Raw genomic sequence first — 23,589 nt, 5'->3', positions numbered from 1 at the left:
GGACCCCCTAGTTCTAGGTTTTCCCACAAAAGGAAGCATCCTCTCCACATCCATCCTTCAAGTCCCCTCAGGATATTATATATTTTAATCAAATCACCTCTTACTCTTCTAAACTCCAGCGGATACAAGCCAAGCCTGCTCATCCAACCTGCAGACTTTACTTTCATCCACACAGGTTTGTGAATGAAATAGTAATATAGTAATATTGTGGACGTTCATCAATTGTCAAGTTAAATACTGATTGATTTCTATTGACTCTTAATGGGTTTGTAGAGGTGCTAAGAGTTTTTTTTACTGCTATTTAAAGTTGGTAAAGTGTACAGGGAGTGATGTTGCATGTGGTGAAGGCTATGGTTCTAAGTTCAAAGACTCTGGTTGGACCATTTGCTCCCAGTCATCAATACTGTTGTTTCCATCTCTCTTGGCCTGCAGCTTGTCAAGGAGATTGAACAGAAGCAATACAGAGGATGACAAGCTACTGCCAGAGAAAAGAGTGGGGAGAAGGACTCCCAACAGGAAAGGATCTTCAGGGGGAATTTTCCTTTCTTGAACCTAAGCCTGGAGCAGTGTGTGCAGCATATCCCTTTTATGAAGAAGGTGCTCACTGAATCTCCAGTGTGCAACCCAATTATACATGGGCAGTATGGACATAAGGAGAGCCATGCTGCCACGCAGAAGGTCATCGAGGTGTTCAAGCAATGCTTCTGTTGCTTGGACCATACTGGAAGACTGTAATACTCATGTCATGATGCGTTGTGATCTGCTGCATCTTGCCATTATGAACCAAATCTATCAAACAAACCATTCAATATTCCGCATAAAAACCAACCAAAGGCTCTTTTTCCTTCCCTTAGTGCCTTTGCCTATTCTAGTGTTCCTACATGGGCGGTTAGCTCAATTCGCTGGCTGGCTAGTAAGTGGTCCAGAATAACACCAACAGCACAGGTTGGATTCCAGTTCCAGCTAAGATAAACTTGACACCTCCGCTCCCAAGGGCAGGATGAGGAGGAAGGCAATGGCAAACCACCATTGATAAAAAAACTGCCAAGAAAACAGCTCAGGGTGAAGCATCAACAGAAAATGAGCCAAGGATCTGCCTTCAGGCAAAGCACAATTGAAATGACACGAGTGCTCCTATACAGTTTTACCCCAGTAGCTGCAACATGGCGGGTGGAAGACCGCTGACTTTCCATGGGGAGACTGTGATGACCTTGGAGGACCCCCTCGAACTCTTATCCTGGAAGACCCAACTTCGGACTGCACCACATCAGGATAGGCAGCAGCAGTGTGATGCCAGCTCATGGTTGGGTCCACAATTGTTCTCTTGGAGTTGGCCACCACTTCCACACTAGAAAGCATGCCTTCAAATTCTATGTACACAAGGCTGGTGTTGGACTCCACCATGCCCTTCTGGCAAGCCTGACAACGTACCAGGCATTTCATTGTGCATACCCCATCAACATTTTTGTTGTACACCGTCCCATTGAATTCTTTGTCTGGTATTCTGTAGCACAATTCCTGGGCAACCTCACCCTCCTGAGAACTGGCGTTCTGATCATCATACTCCTTCTTGGGCCTTAACCAAATTTTTGTCCCAAAGGCTCCACTTGTGCATTTAAGCAACAATAATCAACAAACATAGGTAAAAAAACAGCACCAAGGTAAAAGAAAATGCATATGTTAATACAAAGCAAAATAGAAAATCAGCTGACAGAGCTATTAAAATCAACACTGCAGGGTATTGAAGGAATAGAAGGAATTCCATGTCATAATTTTACAAAGCTCTCAAGATTAAAGAATTGTGTTGTGAACTGGAAAATTGCAAATGTCAGTCTATTACTTAAATGGGGAGGAAGGGAGAAAGTGCGTAACCACAGACCTGTCCATTTAGCATCAACTATGGTGAAGTAACTAGAACCCATTACCAGAGGCAGTACGAATGAGCACTTGAAAAAGTAAGGAAGCCACGAGCAAGGTGGCGAGCAAGCAGTCCTCTGTTACAAGAGCTGGGCTCTGATAATATTATGTAAACAATGAAATCGTTATGTATAGAAACAGCAGAGGACATTCTTGTCTTTATTGCCAGAGAGTGAACTGTGACCTGGCTGTGGTGCAGAGAGGGAGATTGGGCGGGAAGGATTGCACATCCATCAACTGAATCACCTGGTTTTTCATCCATTTGCTTAAATGGTGGGGAAATTGGTCAGGCTCTACCCTGCCGAGCTTTCCCTCCCTGAACTCCAGACAGGAAATCCTCCATATCCAGGTGATTAAAAAAAACAAAATGCTATCACAATGGATCATCATTGTGCAGTTTCATGCAGAAGATTTAGCTCAACTATATTACCTAAGCTGGGGAAAAAAGTATCTTGCACTTGAAAAAAAAAACTTCAAAATGGCTAAAGAAATATCTAGGTTTTTTTCACTTCCTCTTGATAGCAGGTCCCTTGTCTGGAAGGTAATGGGAATTTCTTTTCTCAAAAGCAATTCTATCAGCAATCCAATTACCTCAGTGTGTAAAACATCTTGACCTGTCTGTGAGAAATGTGGTGATTTATATCACACGACATTAACTCAGCCCTACAATGTACAAATATCTCAAATTACTAGACCCTCATGGCACAATAAGTGTGTTCTAAACTGCCTTTTACCATTGCTATCTAGTCAGAAAATGCATTATAATGTAACTTTTATTTCTTTTTATTTTAACAGCATTTCTCATCTCTAACTCTTCACTCTGCACACAACTGATTAGACCAAATTGCATTCCTACCCATTATAATCAATGATGTCAATAATGCTTTAAAGGCCCTTTCTGCTCACCTCTTGTCAGTAGCAGCTAGGCTCCTGAAGAATGAAAGAATGAATGCAGTGTTCTCCCCATTTATAGCTCTAGTTTCCTTGGTTTGAAGTAGAAGGCTTACAGCTAAGAACATTGTCCTAATCACAAGTTTGGTCATACCTGAAAAGCTCATGGAGTCAGTTCTGGTCTCCCTACAGGAAACTGAAGGGAGGATGGCAGGGCAAGAATAATGGACACCTGAAGGAGTCATAAAGTGACCCACCCCAGTTTCCTGGTCACCACTTACTTGCAGGTGAACTGTCAGAACAAAACATACACCCCCCATGGGGAATTCCCTCTGTGGACAGCCAGCAGGGACTCAAAGGCCTCCTTCTGTGCTGAAATCATGCTATGATTCTATAATTACAATGATAGGGAACGAGAAATTGGACGCTGTTGCAGGTCCGCAAGGGTGTACAGCAGTTTAAAAGGAGCGTGGATTGTTGAGCTAAAATTCATTGGTTATAAAACACTGAGGGTAGGTGCTTTAAAAAAAAATATTTTTCATTCTTTTCTATTAGACACCAAAATCCAACAGTTGCAGTATTATGACACCAAACACAAATCACAGTATCAAAGTGAACTTGAATTACACAATCAAGATGGTTACCAGCAACCACAGCTTTATCAATCTGAACACTATTTGTAGTGATTTCAATTTGCAAACGGAAGACAAACCAAGACTTGACATGCTGAATTTGAATAGATCTTTAGTCTGAGATCACACCAGTTGCAGCTGACTCCATTTGTGGTAAATGTGATTGGTTCATTGTGATACACATACAAACATAGTAACTAGATTGCCAGTGTTTCCCAAGCCTCCCCAAGGATGCATCACTGATACACCCACATTTGCACAGTGTGGGAATCCTGTGTCATAGTAAATGGCAATTAAAATGGGAAGTGAAATAGGATGTTGTGCTAGCATTTAATAAATTTGCTGGGCCAACACGACACCGGGTAAATTGGATTTAGTGCTAAACTGCTGAAATTATACTGTTACTGAGTGGCCATGGACAAACCACTTTTCCACACTACAATGGTCACATCACCAGGATTCAAACCAGTGACCTCCATTATCTAGAAGGACAAGGACATGGGAACCCCACCAACCCCAGGTCCCTCACCAGGTCACACACCAACATGACTTGGACATGTGACACCATTCCTTCATCGTTACTGCTCAAAACCCAGCAAACATTCTACCCAACAGCATGTGCAAATACCTTCACAATGAGGACTGGAATGGGTTAAAAAGGCAGCTCACCATCACCTTCTCAAGGGAAACTAGAAATGAAGATTGGCTTAGCTAGTGATCCTCCATATCCCAAGAATGACTTCTAAATCAGACAACTGTGATAGTTTGCTTTTTAACTAAACTGCTCAAGGCCCCTACTCCATTTTGTTTCGACTGTTCTCTGGGGCCTCTGAATAGCTCAAAATTGATGGAAAAAATAATTAACACCAAATAAACACAGTTCACTGAGCAAACTTAACAGCTCCTAAACCAATTCTATGTTACAAGCCAGAAATCCTATTAAACTGCCCAATCTTTGAACGTTGTCAATATTGGCATGAGATTTCTACATGCATCAGAAATTAGTTTCACGTGTTCTATTCATTATGGAACAACTTACAAAGCAAGGCAAAAAGGTTAGTGTTAAATTGGGAGCTGATTAACATGGCCATTGAGTGGGCCATAACGTTTATAATATTTCCAAACAGTTTTGAAAGAAATGGACCTGGAATCATTCACTGACACTTGTTCAAATCCATCACTGGAGGTGTTTCAGTGAGTAAAGGCACTGCCTGATTTAGTAATAAAACATTACAGACTTTTACAGATAAATACTTGGGCTGGATTCTTGAATTAGTTGACAACCACCTGAACAATAGTAAAGAGCATTCCAATTGGTCTTTCCACACCAAGGGCAAAAAAAACCATCATCATCAGGGTACATGATTATTGTGGCTATATCCGCATTCAGCAATGAAACATTTATCCACACAATAGCCTGTCAACATTTAAGTATACAGGCCCATACATGGTTGACTATACGGGTGAAGTATCGAGGAGTCGCAAGCACCAAGTACCGTGGAAAGCATTCCAATTCTTGATCTAAACTGTTTTTAATTGACTCCAATTAAACAGAAATGCAATGAAATAAAAATGATTTATAGAATTCCAATAAAATAACCATGAAAAGGAAAGGAGGATGCCATTCGATCCATCATGCCTGTGCCAGCTCTTTGGAAGAACTATCCAATTACTCTCATTTCCCAGATCTTCCTCTATAGCCCAGCAAATTTTCCCTCCAGGCATTATCCAATTGTCTTTCAAAAGTTACCATTGAAACTGCTTCCATCACCTTTTCAGACATTGCATTCCCGATCCTAACAATGTGGCTGTGTGAAAACCTTTTCCTCATGTCCCCTCTGGTTCTTTCGCCACTTAGCTTAAATCTGTCCCCTCCAGTTCCTGATCCTACAGCTATTGGAAATAGATTTTCCTCTTCATTTAAGCAAACAAAATCTTTCATGACTTGAACACATCTATTACATCTCCCCTTAACCTTCTCTGCTCCACAAGAACAATCCCAGTTTCTTCAGACACTCCCATGTAATTTTAGTCTTTCATCGTTAATATCATTCTAGTACTTCTCCCCAATCCAAAAAAATAGCTGTCCACCACTAATTTTTACTTCCCATCCCTTGGCCAAAGTTGTCTCCCAATAACCAGTGCCTTTTGAACTAAGGAATGGAAGATGATGGCCAGAGCATGAACAATTTCTACATTTACTTCCCTCAATGACCAGGATACATCTCATCCATTCCAGTTAACTTTTCTACATTAAGAGCTGCCAACCTTTTAAATACCTTGTCTTTATCTATTGCAATCCTATTCAATTTCTCTACTACCTCCTCCCTTACTGCGACACTGGTAATACATTTGACCTCTCCCCATTGTCATGATCCCAGCTGATGTTACTACTGATGAGGGGGGGGGGGGCGCAGGTTAAGGGGGAAAGAGTGTGCCTCCCTTCTCCGGACCCCTGTTTTCAGGCAACAGAAGTGTTTTTCTTCTCTCATGTTTGCTTTAACTTCTCTTCCAAAGCCATAAAATTAATTAGAAACGCCATTATCCAAACAGAGCTTTAGCCCTGCTGTCTCCTCTCCAAACCAAAACTAGATCCCAGGTTTCACCTTTTAACCAACAAATAGGAAAAAAATATAAACTAAACTTTAACTTAAAGGGATGCCTTATTCTTTACACACCCAAACACATTTCACTTACTTAAACTATTTCTGTACACCATTCACTCTCATTTTACGGAATTTCAATGGATTAATCTCTTCTCACTCATCCTCATTAGCCTTGAAGTTACAGGAAAACTCTAGACCCATGGTTTACAAACTTTACTTATTGTATATCCACTTCCTGATCTAACAGCTGGCCATGTACCCCTACCAACATGTTTCATATTTTAATCCCTGTATAATGTACAAATTATAATGCACATATACTACTCAAAATCATACCTTAACAATATCATTCATTATTGTGATAAGTTTGGTTGCTCAAGCATCGACACAATGTTTGAATGATAGGTGATAGTTTGTGTCCTAAGTTGTTTTCTACACATGAATTTGACTCTCCCAACCTGCTCAGCATGGCCATCAGTCTCTGCTCCTTTAAAAGTCTTCTTAAAGCCCATCTTTTAGACCAGGGTTTGACTAATCATCTCCCAATCTCTCCCTCCATGGTTTGCATCCCTTTCACTGACAACTTACATTTTGAAATCCCTTGGGATGTTTTTATTTTCACTAAAGGTGCTATACGAATGCAAGCTTTTGTTGGCTTTTGCTATTCAGGTTATTGTCCTGCACACAACTCAATTGAACATTTTTTCATCAAGACAACAACCCTTCAAATTTTGGTGCCATTGTAAATGATATATTTCATAAACGAAGTGCTAAATGATGTGTGAACTTTCAATTTTGCGATTCCAAGGATTAGATTTTTTTTCTAAAAAGGTGCCAAAACTCTGAGGTTCTTACCTAAGTTAGTGGAGCTTTCAGAGTCGCCTGCTGTGAATAACATGGTACCATGAAATGTTCAGACTAGCCAGCTCCACCCAGCTCCTTTGTAACAATCATCAGCAGGATTCTCAGAGTAACCAAGCAAGGTGGACAATGCTCTCATCCTTCCCGACAGGAGCCAGCTGGAAACATGGGATCTCCCGGAACCCCTGGTCAGAGGTCAAGGTCAGCAGTCTTGAGTAGGTAATTCCCCTAACGCGCACCCACCCCCCACTTCTCTAGCACCCTGAAGTCAATCTCTAACCAGGATTTCTGTGCTCTCAGGATACTGTCAGCAGGCGATCGGTTGTCTCATTTCTCCAGGTTAAAGAGCAGGTATGTGCTAATGATGTTCTCCATCTCCTAGATGGTGCATTGCTCAACAAAATCCTGACAACTCCAAGCAGTTTGGAAGAGGACAAGTCCTCCATGAAGACATCCAAACTGCAGCAGGAGGCTCAAAATGCAGCCAGAAAAGTTTCTGGTGACCAAATGGCAGAGTGCTGTCCATTGGGACAAACATGCCAGCCTGTCTCTGGCTATGTCACATACTCTTGCAGTGGAGAATAATACAAGAGACAGAGCAATAATTTAGGCATGGAATGGCATAATAATCCACTGGGAAGCATCCTAGCCTTTTAGTTCTTTAGGCACAAAAAGAACTCAAAGAAGAAATAATGAATTAAAAATAGAGGAAAAATGGTTCACTTATTTGCATTAGACATGAAATCTACAGGCATGCCTCCTGAACCTGAAGGGTACGTGTACCACAGTTTGGGAATATCTGCTCTAGACTGAAGATTTAGTCATGTTATCTAATTCAACAATAAAAGGGTCCTGCCTTATCTTTTGTCATCTGTTTGTATTATCTATTTCAAATAAAAGATTTCAGATGGTTATTTCAGAAAATCAAACATCGCCAGGATTCATTGCGAGACACTCCTCATGTCCGCATACAAGCCTACTTAAATCATCAGTCTGGGGTGTTGTTTGCACTTGACACCCACAACCTTGCAGACCAACTTAAACCATGGGGGAAATGTATGGGTGATTCACTAAACCAGCTCTCATCCTTATAAATTACTGGTTTTAAACTTGCACAACAGTATCACCTTCAATAAAATGTGATTGGCAAGCTTACTGTTAACCAGAGGGAAGCACAACTGCTGGTCAGTTTTGTCCTATTCCACACATGACAGAAGTAACATGCATTGCAATAGGATCTACATCACACTGCTGTTCATGTATAATGAAAAAATAATTTGCTGACCAATTTTGTACTTAATTGCAACAGTCAATAAAAATAACTACTTTATTCATTTTGCTAAGTGAAAAAGGACAGCTGAGAGTTTTGTCTTGAACTCTTCAAATACAAAACCCTGGCTTAAAATATTTATTCCATTCAAAGAAATAGCTGAACACAAGGCACAAGAATTCAATGTTAAATACCACTTTAAGAGCATATTTTACAATGTGCATTGGTACAGAATATTACACCTTTTATACATCATAAATTTTAAGGACATTCTATATTTAAATTACTCAGGCTGAATTACTGAATGATTCAAAAGGCTGTGATGGAAAGGTTTCTCAACTAATTAATTCTATCTAGTTGATGCTCGGGTGCTACAAATATTGTGCAAAAACTCTCAAGAGGCAGTGGCAAAAAATCTGAGCAATAAATCAATTGCCACAACAAATCATTTGTCCTAATCAGAAAGAATACACTTCAATTATGCCATGGAGAGCATAAATAAATCTTCTCAATAAATACAGCAAATCTTATTTGGATCTGTCTGCATTCTGGCACTGCAATCCCTGCAAGTGAAAAATATTTACAAGCTACATTCCCATGTTATATTAACTGTCCCGTGGCTACAAACACTTCCTGTCATCTACTTCCTATGCCATAATTTTGTTGTGCCTGGTGACAATTAGTAACATCTGAGTAATATCTGAAGTGATGCCTGTTTATTTGCTTTTAACACTAATGCCAGATAAAATTACTTTCATCTTTCAGTCTTCCCACCACTAGCAGCCCAGTGACATGAACCCTCAGACCAACCGACATTTTGTTAGTTTAGTATCTTTCAGCAATCGTGGCCTGCTTTCTATGATGTTTCATTTTTTTTAAACCCCCTACCGATTTATTACCCCACTACCATGACCACGAGGCGACAGCCAACTGCTATCTGCTTTCCTACACCAGCCTTGTGCGAGCCTCCACATTCTGACCTCACCCACACACGCATGTCAGCTGCCTAACAAAGCACATCCCTCTCCTGCTCTTGCTCCTTCAACTTCACCACAGGCCTCCACTTCCGAGTTAACTCTGCTCACCAACGTGCCTGTGCTGACAGCATTAACCAACAACCATCTGCCCTGACCTCAATGTCCATCCCAACCACAGACCTAGCCTGTTTTCAGGTCCTAACACTTCATGGCAGAAACAGTTGCATCTTTTCCAGGAAAAGTGGATAGGCATTTGAAACAGAGAAAGATGCAGGACTATCAATCGAGAAGGGCAGGAGGAGTACTTTTTAACTACTGAGAGTTAGAGGTGGCACAGGCACAGCAGACCAAATAGTCTGCTTCAAGTGTAAACCACTATGATTCTTAGTAAATTCAGAGCTCAATACATCCAAGCATTGCAGAGCAGCAATCAACAGAGTGATCAGAACGCTATACTTATAAAGTCAAAACTGCATAATGTACATGAGAGGACGTCACACTCAAACTCTCTGGTCAAACCGTTCCTCGAGTAGCTAACTAAAACACAGCAAAACATTCAAGCCTCAGTGGCAGCTCAGAGAAAAGCCCCGAGATTGACGCTTATTCTCAGAGGATTCGAGGAAAGATTAGACTTATTGACGATTAAACATGTTGTCTGCTGGGAAGAAAATATAAATCTTATGTCTAGTGCCCCTCAGTCACATGCCAGACATTAAAAGGGGGTAATTTTAAACCACCTCCACCAAATGAAGAGCATGAGGCGGCTGGGGTGAGTTTACACAGAATGTTAGAGCTTGAAAGGGTAAAAATGTGAATCCCTACCCCAATTCACCATGAGGGGCTTTGGAGGACATCCCAACAACCCACTCCAATTCTGGGAGTCATTTGAATTTAAAGGCTGCAGGCCTGATCTCCCAGGGCTCTGAAAATCTGAAGCTGGAAAGAAGGGGAAGCTGCCAGATCCAGCAGGTATGTGCTTTGCTAGCACTGCTTGTGGGCCAAGAAGAGCAGAAGTGTTTCTCTCTATGGCATTTTTTTAAAAAAACTCTTGAGGCACTGACATGTCTTTTCATTATTTTCTGTTTTTTTTTTAAAATCTCAAGCCTCAACTTGTTGATTTTGTCAAGGCCATCTTGCCACCAGTCAGATGCACGCAAAAACAAAAGCTACCACTATTACTTGGCCATGCGAATACAGTTGTAGTTCCAACCATGCATCAGAGCCCAAGAGACTGCATGTGGACACTCAGTAAAGAGGGAATACACTACCTTTCAGTACTCCATATAGTCACCTCTCCCCAAAATTGGGCAAATACCTTTGCAGTTCTTCACTCACTTTTTTTTTGTTTGTTTTCTGTCAAAGTAACTTATGTACATTTGCTGTGGAAATTAATAATGTGACAATTTAAATTGCTTCTTTTTTAAAATCTGCTTGACCTTATATCGCAGTTCAGTCTAGATTTATCCCACACACAAACCTGACTGAGGCATCATAATTCGATGCTGTAACTGGATTAAGGTTGCACAGTACTCTGTCACCATTTGCAATGTTTAATGAAAACGGCTCGACACTCCAGAGGAATTCATGCCATGCGATGAATTGTGTGAGCGCACGTTCTTACCAGCTTCCTTGGAGACCCGAACAAAGGCCTCCACTCCACTCTCGCCGTAGCTCCCTTCTGAAGCCAGTGTAGACACGTAATTCCATCCAAAAGCCTTCACAATGTCCACCATAGCCTGGGTCTGGTAAGAGTCCGGTGGAACCACGCGGGAGAAGAAAGCATAGCTGCTGTTATCGCTCAGCTCTGGTGCAGTGGAGGCATAACTGATCTGCGGAATCTAAATGGAGAGAAGAGGAAAGAAGTTTTATCTTTCATTCAATACGGGAAGTGCAGGCGATGCTATATGGTGCTTTGCAATTCTCATCTTACTTATAGGAAGCTTCAATTTCACACAAGATAAATATGTACTGAAGGAAGGAGCTGAAGTCAGTCATGATAATTGAGTTATGGTGATTGATGTGATTGATTTCTTTACTTGAGCGAACACTGGATAAAAGCTGTTCATTGACTGCAAGATCTTCTGCCATTCTGAAACACAGCACCAGGGAAATGTGAACAGCGAAATTTAATCAGTGGGAATGGTGTGACTGATAAAAAACAGGTTTGAACATTTGGAGCTGTGTTTCTTTTGAGTAAGATATATTGAAACAAATTGTATCTCTAATCACAATGAACAAGTATCACTCCAAATGGTCAACTAACATGAAGAGCTGCCCTCATTGACATGTGACCCAAAATCCAACTCCCTCAAACTTTGTATGGGTGTATTTTTTAAGCTATCAGGGGTGCCAATATTTTGAGGGGGGAAAAGAAAGATCTGAGACTCTACGAGGACAACGTGGATAGAGACTGTGGGCTCACAGACTGAGAAATCCGCCTTAAAAATCCCAAAACTAGAAAGGAAACAAAATGATGCCAGAGTTTGAGCCTTGAATTATGAGGCTAACTTTGCTACTCATGAAATCACTTCTAACACTTTAGAAGCTATTGTAGACACTATCTCCACAGCGTACAAGTTGAAAAAAAAACTGGAAACGAAATAACCTAGTATTTGGTGTGCTTTTCAGGATTGTTCACACTGCAGTGCAGCACTGAGAGAATGCTGAATTGTTTGACATGCTGCAATTTGAATAAGACATCAAACCAAGGTACTCCCTACCTGTAATACTGGATTAAGCAGATGTTAATGACCCCTTGACACAATTCAAAGATGAGCAAAAAATTCTCCCGGCATATTGGCTTACATTCTCCATCATCCCTGCCGTTCATGTCCTTGCTGTTTGCAGGGTCATGCTGTGTACAGCCCGGCAGTCACATTAGTCTCCATCACAATCATTGAACTTCAAAGAAGTGCACCGTATGTGAAGTACTTGAGACATTCCTGACAGATGTAATAGTTATATAAACACAGGCTTCTATTCAACTGAACAATTTGACAGGTGACAGTCCAAACCTTATAATTTAATGCGTGATAAGTTCAAGAATGCCCATATCACTGAACTGAACCATAGGTAATGAAGATCTAGGGTTCAGTCTCTGATCTGTGCTGATTTTAGTGTAGTGGTGTCAAGATATAGAGATCACAAAAGTCTCAAAGCAGAGTGTAATTATCTTCTATATCCTAGGGCAAGAAATCACCCAGGCTCCTGATTGTGATTTGAATACCTCAGCTCGAAAATGCACGTGGGTAGAATTGGGTTAGGCTGCGAATAGCCATTAATGAAACCCTATGCCATTGCTTATCAGGAATTATGGCTGAATATAGCTAGTATGGCCACCTTGTTCTACAAGATATCATTTGGAGGTACAAAGGCAGTAAAGAACAAGATTTCTAGTCAAGGGCATTGACACCACTACTAAGGTACACAGACTTGTACTAGATTCAGGTGAACCAGCACTGAATGAAATGGGTTACAGAAGAATGACCATCATCTGGAAGCATATTGTGTTTTGTTCAAACTTGTACAATGTTTATGAAATTATAGCAATAAATGTTGCTTTGGAAAAACAAAAAAAAGACCCTTGTCTAGAATCCCACTTGAAGAATGAGCAGCAACAAGAGATACCACAGAACAGCTATCAATGAAACACAAGCAACCAATCAACCCCTTGAACCTGCTCTGCGACTCAATTAGATTACAGCTGATCTTACCTCAATTGAATTGACCTGCCTTAGCTCTATACCCTTAACTAACAAAAGTAAATTATACTCCAGCATTTGTAGCCAGTTTCATGCAAGGAAGGGGAAAGAAAATGCAGCATGGAGCGGTTGGTGTGGAGAAGCATAGGACCACTTTCAGATTAGGTATGAAAGGTCAAAACATGCACTAATTAACTATCTTCTCATCAGACTTGGGACCAGATCAGGTGGTTAATAACCTTGTCCAAGCACACGATTACCCTGTAATGCATTGTAAAAAGGCAGCCTGTAGAATTATATTATTCTTCTGTTCTGCAGGCACAAGCATATAAACAGCACTTCCCCAACTCTCACCACCAAACCCCTCACTGCACACATTCTCATCAGTTGTAACACTGATTATTAACTCTGATATTGCGATTACAAGAAATTGAGTAAAAACATAAAATGCTGGAAAACACTCTGCAGGCCACGTAGCATCTGGAGAGAGAAACAAGTTTGTGTCGAGTCACTGACCTTCCATCAAGACAGATGACCAAATCTACAAAAATTCATTAACCTGAAACATTAAATCAGTTTCTCTCTCCACAGGTGCTGCCTGACCTGCTGAGTGCTTTCCAGCATCTTATGTTCATATTTCAGATCTCTAACATCTGCAGTAATTTTATTTTTGCAGAAATAATTGTGCATCTTTAGCATAAAGCAGGAAAGATTAATGAGCTCAAAGTTATGATTCAATCAATCAGAGGGTTTTTTCAACATTTGGGAATTGTTTAGAATGAATGCATCAGACCTCCATGGCTAGTGAGTAAACACTCAACAGCCTTCGCAAACATAGGGGCTTGGAGTTTCCACTCGGTTGTTTTCCAGCATAATTCTCCTCAAATTGGCCACATCCATGCAAAAGATGGAGGAATTGAGCATAAATTTCATCCAGCACAAATTTGAGTTTTTGCAATCGTTTATGTTGGGTTAAAAAACCATCAGGCTAGAAGCCGGCCCCATCCACAAGACTGACCACGTCCCCAGAGTGAATTAATCACCATTGGGAGCTTCTGCTAATTGCCCCTGCTTTTTGTCCTTAGAAGACCCTCTTAAAACTAATACTTTTTTTAAGGCATGAGGATACATTTTGAAAGTGAGTTTCTTAATGTTTTTTTAAAAATTAAAAGCTATACCAATATAACTAGCAAATGGCTCTGCATAGTATTTTAGTAATTTTCAGTTACTTAACATCGAGTTACTCATCAGATCATGATCTAGACTCCGATTAAAAATCCTCATGTGATAAATCCATTTCCGTTTGTATTAATAAATTGCTTCAAGTTACCCATCTTAATTATGTCAGAGAAAATTTGTTTAAAAAAAGTTGTCTACAGCGCTGTTCAATTGCGCTGACTCATGGTATATTTTATGTTCATTGATATGCATGACTCAGTAGAAGTACAAGAGAAAAAAACCCTCAAAAATAGCACAATTTTGGACGCAATTTGTGCTCAGATCGCTTTTTTCGTTGTCATCCTTGTTCTTATTTCTTCCATCTGCAGAGATTATGCTTCTTAGATACTTGAATTCTTGCACTTGTTCTAGTTCTGTTCCTATGAAATATGAATATTTTTTGCTGATTGAGATGTGCATCACTTTGGAATGAACCAAAGTTTATGCTTACTGTTACGAGTCTTATCTATGAATTCTTGTACTCCTCCTTGCTTGCTATAAGCGCTTTGTCATCGACAAATCTAACTGATGTTACCATTGATCACCAACTCCCTGACGCTCAATCTTAACACCAGATTTGGTGTCTTCAAATGCTTAGACATCTACACTGTTCTAATTCTGGCCTCTTGAATATCTCCAATTTTAAACACTCCACCACTGGTGTCGTTGCATTCAGTTTATAGGCCCTAAGCTGTGGAATGCCCTCCCCACAGCTCTCCACCTCCTCACCTCAATTTCCTCCTTTAAGACACTCCTTGAAACCTAACTCTTTCACCAAATCTATGGCCATCTGACTTAATCTCATATGGCTTGATATCATATTTTGTTTTATAATGCTCCTGTGAAGTGCCTTGGGATATTTTATGTGAAAGGCACTACATAAATATAAGTTGTGGTTGTTGTTTGACTAACTAGTCAGTTTAAAGGATAATGAGACTTGATAATATTGACTCCACTGCCGCTTGATTCAAGTGACTGTAATGCACAGTCTAAATATACCTCTAATCATTCAGTGGTTACACTATTAATTTTACACCTGTTTATACAATAACAGTTGTCATAGGGTCAACATTGTGTTAGTACAAGCCATTAACATTTAGGAATGCAGGTAATTACTGAGCAGACATCTTCCAGTGACTTTACAGTAAGGATTCACAAGGTATTTTACAGTAAAGTCAAGCAGGCTGACATGTGCAGCATGAAGTTATGATCCAAAAGCCCAGGCAATGGTAAGTAAAAAAGGATAAAAATAATTTTTTAATAACTGAGATATAAATGTGAAGGCTTCTGATTTTTTTTGCATAACTAAAGGGAATTTAGTGCAGATGTGTGGGGACAGGGAAGGAAGGAGTACAGTCACAGCACAGATCAGATCTAGTATCACCACATCACTTCAACAGTTTCCCTACATTTCAACTTCAAATGATACACTCACGGCCTTTGCAGCTCCAGAGTATTTTTCCATTTTTTGAGTGTTGAATTCTAATCGATGCTCTGAGTGAAGTATCAGAGCAGTGCCAGTAAGACCAAACCTATGGATATAGATGTGTTCAACAAGCTATTAGGACCATGATCCAGCTTTATTTTATCCAGGACCACCCCCACCAGAAAGAGGAGGCGTCCACCTTATTTTTGTGACTTGAGAATTAACAATTTAGATGCTGGATTAAAGAAGCCTGAGTTTATAGAAGGCCTTGGTACACCTCTTGCAAACATCTCCATGTGCATCAAGTAAAATGGTTTAATTTTGTTTATTGATAGTTATGTACAGAGTCGACACTTTGCAGAGTAAGTCCCAGAAAGATCAATGGATTAAGCGCCAGTTAATTTGTTTTTGTTTGGTGTGCTTGTCTGCTAAAAAAAAAGTATAACAGGATCTTTAATATTCAACCGAAGAGCAAAAGGTTTTTTATTTAACATCTCATCCTGAGAATGGAATATCTGATGATCCAGCACTCGCTTAACAATATCAGTTTTGTTTACATAGTTCTTCTGGCATGGAAAAATTCCAAAGTGTCCCACAGAAGAGAAAAATGGATCACTAGCCAAAGGAGGATATTTTGGGAAGGATGCCCAGAAGCTTGGCAAAGCGGTGTTTTAGGGAGGATATTCAAGCACAAAGAGATAGGGAGCTGGGTGGTTTTAAGGAAATAATTCTACAGTAGAACCTAAGCAGACACATCTGCCAATGATGGAAAGAAAGAGGAAGACGAGCAAGATGCAGAGGTATAGGGAGTTCAGGAGGTGCTGCTGGATGACACCACAGAGATAGAGAGGTACAAGGCCAAGGAGGAATTTAAATACAGGAATGACAATTCGAAATGAGGCCTTTGGGTCAGTGAGGAATGGAGTATGGAAAAGCAGGATTTGAAATGGAAAGCAGACTTTTGAATCAACTAAGTTTTACAAAGCATGGAAGGCTAGCCACAAGACTACTGAAATAGTCAACAGCACAATCAGCTTACATTATATGCTCAATGCCTGGAGTGGGGTTTGAACCTACAACTCTCCTTCCACTGTAACCTGTATTTTCAGTGGAAAATTTTATGCTATGATTCAATACAGAGGGCCAGACAGAACTGATATGGTGGATAAGCCTAATGAACATAATAAAAAGCTCTTTGGAGCTTTCTGGCCCCTCAGAATAACTAATTATGCAATGCCAGAAACTATAAGGTGTATTTTGGTACAACACAAAACAAGCAAATACTCCTAAAAGACAAAAGCATTACTGGTGCAGTTAAGGAACCATGGTCAACAAGGGATTTACAGTAAAAGAGTACAACAAAAAAGAGTTACAGTACCAAAGTAAAGGAATAAGCTTGCACAAATGCAAGGAAAGCTGGAAATCCAGCAAACTGAAGAGCTGCAAAAAACAAAGAGCCACAAAGAAAGCATTAAGATAGACAAGATGAAGTGTGAATGAAACACTTAGAAGAGATATCAAAGCTTAAATTCAAAATCTTTATAAATATATTAAGAGCAAGGGGGAAATGTAGATCCGTTACAGATGGGGGAGAGACTAATGGATGATAAGGAACTGGCATACTTGTTAGATAAGTACCTTATATCCATTCACAGTGGCAGAAGGGGGCAAAATAGTCAGCTTAAAAAAAGATTAGTCAAAAGAATAAACTTAGTAGATTTTATATATTTTTTCATGGTAATGGATAAAATAATGGGACTTAAGATGGACTCCAGGATTTGATGGTTTCCAGTCTAGATTATTTAAAAAAGAGAAATTGTAGATGCTTTTATCAACATCTTTCAAAGCTCTCTGGATTCAGTAATTGCAACTTTAAATTAGAAAATTTTAAATTTTGTTTCATTATTTTAGAAAGAAGGGAGAAGCCTGAAAACTACAGGCCCATCAGTTTAACATCAATTGTGTGGAGAAAAGTTTCTGGAACCTACCCAAGGATGACCTGATCAAAATGTCAGCATGGATGTAAAAAAGTGTACGTCATGTCTGACCAATCTGGTTGAATTTTTTTTTTTGAGGCAGTCACTGAAATGATGGACAGGGCAGTGTCTATGAATGTTGTCCCTTTGGACTTTCTGAAGGCATTTGCTAAGACACTTCATGAGAGATCATTAGTAAAAATAAAAGCACATTGAAATGGAGGTAAGCTACTTGTTAATTTTTAAGGAGGTAGGAGACAGGATAGGGAGCGTGAGAACCTCCGGTTCTCAATCCATTTATGAGTCGGAACAGTTTCTCCCTATCTACTCTGTCCAGGCATCTCATGATTTTGAAAACTTCTATCAAGTCTACTCTTAGCCTCCCCCCCCCGCCGCCCGCCAAGAGAAAAAGTCTCAACATCTCCAATCTTTCCTCAATTTAGTACCAATCACTGTTAAGTTAGGGTCAGTTTCTCTCTACATCCATTGGGAACTGATTCGATAACATTTAAATTTTAACAAACAAGCACACACAAATTTGACAGAAAACTGTACACAAAGAAAATTCAACTGTGCCATTTTCAAAGGCAGTGCTGTCAGGTGCGGATGAGCATGTTTTATGAACAGGATAAAAGTTCTTGCCTGTAACCTCAATCAGCCAGGAAGAATAACTGCTGTTTGGCATTGTGTGGAAAAATATTTAGTTGACTTTTAAAGCTTCCCCGACAGCTCAGAGTATAATATATAAATAAGCCATATAGACTGGATAGTCCTAGATTTCATTCCCAATTCATGCCGAGTTAGTTGCTCACAGCCACAATTCACTTTAGCAGCCTTGAAGTAGGAAGGCAAGTTCCCACTCCTGATTATTATTTAGTGATTGCTACTGGGAAGTACATGGATGAAAAGTGGGTAACGTAAAGGACAGAATCAGTTATAATGCTTCTCTGAAGTCAAATACCTTACCAACACTCACTGTCCTGGCGATCTCCCATCTTTCACGCTCCTTTAAACCATAAAAAGGTGTTGGGGGGGAGGGGGGGGCAGGGTTCAAGTGAAGAGGAATTTATAAATCTAAACAGAAAAGACAAGATCACAGAGCAGTGCACCAACTTGGATAAAAAGCAGTATAGTAGGAAAGGAAAGGACAAAATTCCAAAGGTAATAGTGCATCAGTGAATAAAGTCAAATCCAGGAATGATGGTAAAAGTAAAAATTAAAAGCCTTTTATATGAATGCACGAAACAATAATTTAAAAAGATAGACAAATTAGTGGCACAAATAGAGATAAATGGGTTTGATCGAATGGGCATTAGAGATTTGGTTGCATGGCTGCCAAGGCCTTTCTCTTCCATTTCTTGAACTAAATATTCCTCAATGTTTCAAAAATAAAAAGAGAAATTGAAAAGGAGGGAATGTAACCCTAATAACTAGAACAGTATTGAGGAAAAATGATGGCTTGGAAGAGCAGGAAGTATGGTGCATGAGTGGAGATTAGGAATAACAAGGGTCTCTAAACACTGGTGGCAGTAGTTTATAGGCTCCCTGTCAGAAGATATCTGGTTGGAGAGAGAATTAATCAAGAAATAAGGTGAGCTTGCAACAAGGGAACTGCAATAACTATGGGACTTCAATCCTCATATACAAATCAAATCAGCAAATGTAGTTTGGAGGACGGGTTCGTGGAATGCACTCAAGGGAGTTTCCTTAAACAAACAATACACCATGGAAGACCAGGGAAGAAGCCATTTTCAACCTTAGTTTGTGGAATCAGACAGGTTTAAGTATTAATCTCAATTAAGGATTCTATGGGAAAGAGTAATCATAATAAGAAGCATTTCACATCGACTGAGTGACATAATTAATCGAAAACTTAAAACCAATTACAGAGGTATGGGGGGTGGGGGGGGAAGAGAGCTGGCTAAGGTACATTAGAAAATTAGCTGGAAAGATATGATAGTACATGAGTAATGGTGAATATTTAAAGAAATATTTCATAATCCTCAACAAATTTACCCTTGATGGTTGTGGATGCTTGGCTTTGAATATATTCAAAGGCTGAACTCATTTGTTTGCAAAATCAGGGAATCCTGGGATATGGGGTTAGGGTATGAAATTGGAGCTGGGTAGTCGGGGGGGGGGGGGAGGGGGGGGTGTGGGATGGTGTCAAACATCAGCATGATCTTATTATATGGTGCGCCATGTCCAGGCCCAATGGGCCATATGACCTACGCCTGCTCCTACTTCTTAAGTTCTTACACTGTCTATAAATTTGAGGTCATCCAAATCTCTGCTGCTCATTACTAACTCGCAACAAGTTTTCTACTCAGCCATCACCTATGTGATCACTGACCTACTTTGGTTCATAGTTCAACAACACCTCAGTTCTCGAATTCTTTTTATTGTTTTTTTCCCCAAATCCCTCCACAACCTCGCCCCACGCTATCTAGGTAACCTCCTCCAGACCTACAACCCAAAAAGAGCTTTGCATCCGTCAATTCTAGCTTTGTGCATTCCTGATTTCCTTCGTCACATATTTGATGGCCGCGCCTGCAGCTGCCTTGGCTTAAACTCCGGAATTCCTTCTCGAAACCTGTCTGTTTCTCTTCTTCTCTCCTCCTCCTTAATGGTGCTCCTTAAAAGCTACCTTAAAATCTGTTAAAGGTATGATACAAGAATGATAATCTATTATCTAAAGGTATGAATGCAAGATATTGCTGCTGTTGTCCAGATTCTCAGGAGTGATTGGGTGACTTACTAGAGAGAATATCTGTGGAAATAAACCTCAATAACCATCAACATCTTTAGAGGCAGAGAAAATGGTGGGGGGATTGGGGAGCAGTGTCTCCCTTCAATTTGAAGCTGAGATTTCTTGTCTCTTTAGTCAGAGCAGTCAACAATACCATTAAACAATTTTCTGCATAAATGCCCTCCCTAAGGAGAATGAAATCATAAGAGGGTAAATAAGCAGGAATGTGGGCCTGGGTTGCCATGGTTATCCATAGAGAAATCTTTTAGCATGAAGAAAAATACTCCTGTAGAAAACAGGCCCAAACTTCCACGAAATTGTTCTCATTCTGACCCCATATCTTAAAGTGCAGCAGAAATCTCACCCAAGTTACAGCCGCAGAGCAGCAACAGGTCCAAGGGGATGCTGGGCTTAAGTGACCTTAATAGATGAGCTCAGACTGCTCTGTCACGAGGACGAGGAAACAACTGTGGAATATTCACAGAGCGAGAGGAGGTCATAACAATAATGGAATTATTCCATCGGGGGAGTTCAATTCCGTTCAAGCTTTTCTTACTTTTGTCATTAAAATCTGCTAAAATAGTAAATAGCCGTGTGTTTGCAAGGGTAGGATTGCAAATGGCACCCATTTTCTTCCCTTTCTTGAAGTTACTGACTCAAGTTAGGATCTGGTTCCATGTGGGGGCAGTAAACTTCAATGCTTGATCTATTCTTCATGACCGATCTTACAGGAGTAGAATCAGAGCATGATACAGCACACGAGGAGGCCACACAGCCCATTGTGCCAGCTGTTTGAAAGAGCTATCCAATTAGTCCCACTCCCTGCTTTTTCTCCACAGCTCTGAAAATCTTTCCTTTCACATAGATATATAATTCCCCTCTGAAAGTTATTACTGAATCCACTGCCACAGGCTTTCAGGCAGTGCAATCCAAATCATAAAATCTCAACTGCATAAAAAACATTTTCCCCATCTCACCTCTGGTTCCATAAGAATATAAAAACAAAGAAATAGGAGATGTGGTCCATTTGACCCCTCCAGCCTCAACCCCACTTTCCTGCCTCTTCTCCACAACCCTCAACTCTACTGTCAATCAAAAATCTGTCTAACTCAGCCTCGAATATATTCGATGACCCAGATCTCTGGGGTACAGAATTCCAAACATTAAACGACCCTCAGGAGAATCAATTCCTCATCTCCATCTTAAACGGGAGTCCCCTTATTTTCAAACTGTGCCCCCTAGTTCTAAGTTTCCCCCATGAGGGAGCATTCTCTCAATTATCTTAAACCTGGGTATTGATCCTTCTGCCACTGGAAACAGTTGTTCTCTACATACTCTATCAAAACCCTTCGTGATTTTGAAGACCGCTATTACATCTACTTTTAATCTTCTCTGCCCTTAGAGCAACCCCAGTTTTCTGGTCTCTCTATATAAAACTTACATATTTCCTCTGGTCTGGTACCATTTTGCGCCATCGCGATAGTCTTAACCTCTTTCCTAAAATGTGTCCAGATTGGGACACAATATTCCAGCAGGGGCCTAACCAGTGTTGAATAAAGCTTAAGCATAACGTCTTTGCTTCTGTACTCTATGCCTCTAGGTAGAAGGCCAAAAACCACTTTTAGCCTGTTGAACAGTCTTTTCAGCTTGCCCTACTACAATCAAGAACTTACCTACATATCCCCCCACCAGGTCTCACTCTTCTTGCACCTGCCACCCTCCCCCCTACTTAAATTGCACAATTTAGTTCCTATTGCCACCAGGGGGGGAGGGGGGGGGGTGCCTTCACCAAATCTTGTCACCAGGAAATATGGACAGCTAGGCTGAAACTTACATGAATATATAAAGTAACATTTTTATGAAGTACTTTAAAAACAGTCACATTTAGATAAGGTAGCTTTATGCTCTCTTGGTCCTATGTTGTGTTTGTCAGGGGGCTAAGTACTCCACTATATTTTAATAAAATATTTGTAGATATCCTCATGGCTAATTTCTAAAATTTTAAAAACTGGACAGAGACTCTTTTTAAAATGGCTGAAGCTATGTTTGTCTGTGACCCTTGAACAATAGGGGCTAATATGGTAGTTTCACAGAAACTGACACCTTGTTATCTCTGAAGCGACCCTAACAACCTCTCAACTGCAGAGACCAAATTCAAAGGGAACAATACAAAGGCCATCTACATTTCATAAGCCAGGCCTGGCCAACTATAGCCAATTTGTCTGCTGGGACAAAGGACCCCACAACCTCACATTAACACTTAATGCTTGGAATGTTAACAATCTCGGAGACCCAGCCAAATGGATATATATCCTTTATCAAAACCAGAGTGGAGAGGTGGGAGTCATGTGACATGAACACTTGCTAGGGGAAACCAGTAATAGCGCCTTGTGGAGCTGCAAAGCTCAGTCTGCCATTTTTCCATTTACCAAGCAGCAGCACAGAAAAGGGACTTTGTTCAGGTTCAAATACCTGGCCCCATCTACTGTTTCAACTGGAACTTTTGTACCATCACCTATAAGACTGATTCATCTCTGTGTCTATATCTCGTCATGGAAGTCAACTCCACAAGTGAATTATCCAGCATCAGTTCAGCCTGCCGACCTCTGTGAAGGAATACACCATTGGACTTAGATTTCAGACTCATGTGAAATAATAATTCTTTCCTATGTAGCCTTTTATGGAGCGATCTCCCACTTCTGCATTTTGAGCATGTGTGCAAATAAGCTAACCCTCGGGTTCATCCTTTCTCGAGTTTGCTGTGGGGCTATTTATTTATTTTTTTTTAAAAAGTTGGATAAACCAAAACTGAAGGGTTGAGAAACAAGCCGCCACTTGTAAAGGGGAAAGCAAATCAAAACAGCCTTCTACTTACAGATGGGTGGCGAGAGGAGAAATTCATAGCTGTTTAAATTAACAACCCCCCTCCCCCCCACCAGTCCATAACTTTTTAATAAAAGCGAAAGCAAAAGGAACCCCAATCAGTTCCACTTGAGAATAAAACACCCGCCCTTTTATTTTTTTTACAACAGTCCTTTGGTCCATCCAACCTACGTCTCAAAGTGCAGATGATCATGCTGGGAGGTGTATTAGTTTTGAAAAATCACTGAAACATGAGTAATATGCAAAATAAGCCATTTGTCAGCTGATGGTTAGCTTGCTGCTGCAGATTTAATTTGTGCACATTTCCCTTATTGCATAGTCAGACCTTCGGAAGTCATTATCCTGACATATTTGTCACCGCTCACTTTAAACAGAAATATTGAGGGAAAAGAAACTTGGAATTAGCAGACCAGACCAAAACCAAAGAATGCTGGAGAATGATAATTGCTTGAAATTATATATTTTTTTAAAAACGTGATGTG

General features: G+C 40.3%; 1 protein-coding gene across 3 annotated transcripts in view; it reads right to left on the bottom strand.

The window, feature by feature from the left end:
- LOC144681777 (metabotropic glutamate receptor 7-like) overlaps positions 1-23,589 on the bottom strand; it is a 697,320-nt gene that overhangs the window by 492,221 nt on the left and 181,510 nt on the right. For all 3 annotated transcript variants that reach the window (XM_078543769.1, XM_078543768.1, XM_078543771.1), the window contains exon 2: positions 10,776-10,992. In XM_078543769.1, the coding sequence (XP_078399895.1) occupies positions 10,776-10,992 (217 nt within the window). The remainder of the gene's footprint in view (positions 1-10,775; positions 10,993-23,589) is intronic.

This window comes from Cetorhinus maximus, chromosome 6, assembly GCF_964194155.1.
Source record: "Cetorhinus maximus chromosome 6, sCetMax3.hap1.1, whole genome shotgun sequence".
NCBI classification, from domain to species: Eukaryota; Metazoa; Chordata; class Chondrichthyes; order Lamniformes; family Cetorhinidae; genus Cetorhinus; species Cetorhinus maximus.
This window is presented reverse-complemented; position numbering and strand designations above follow the sequence as displayed.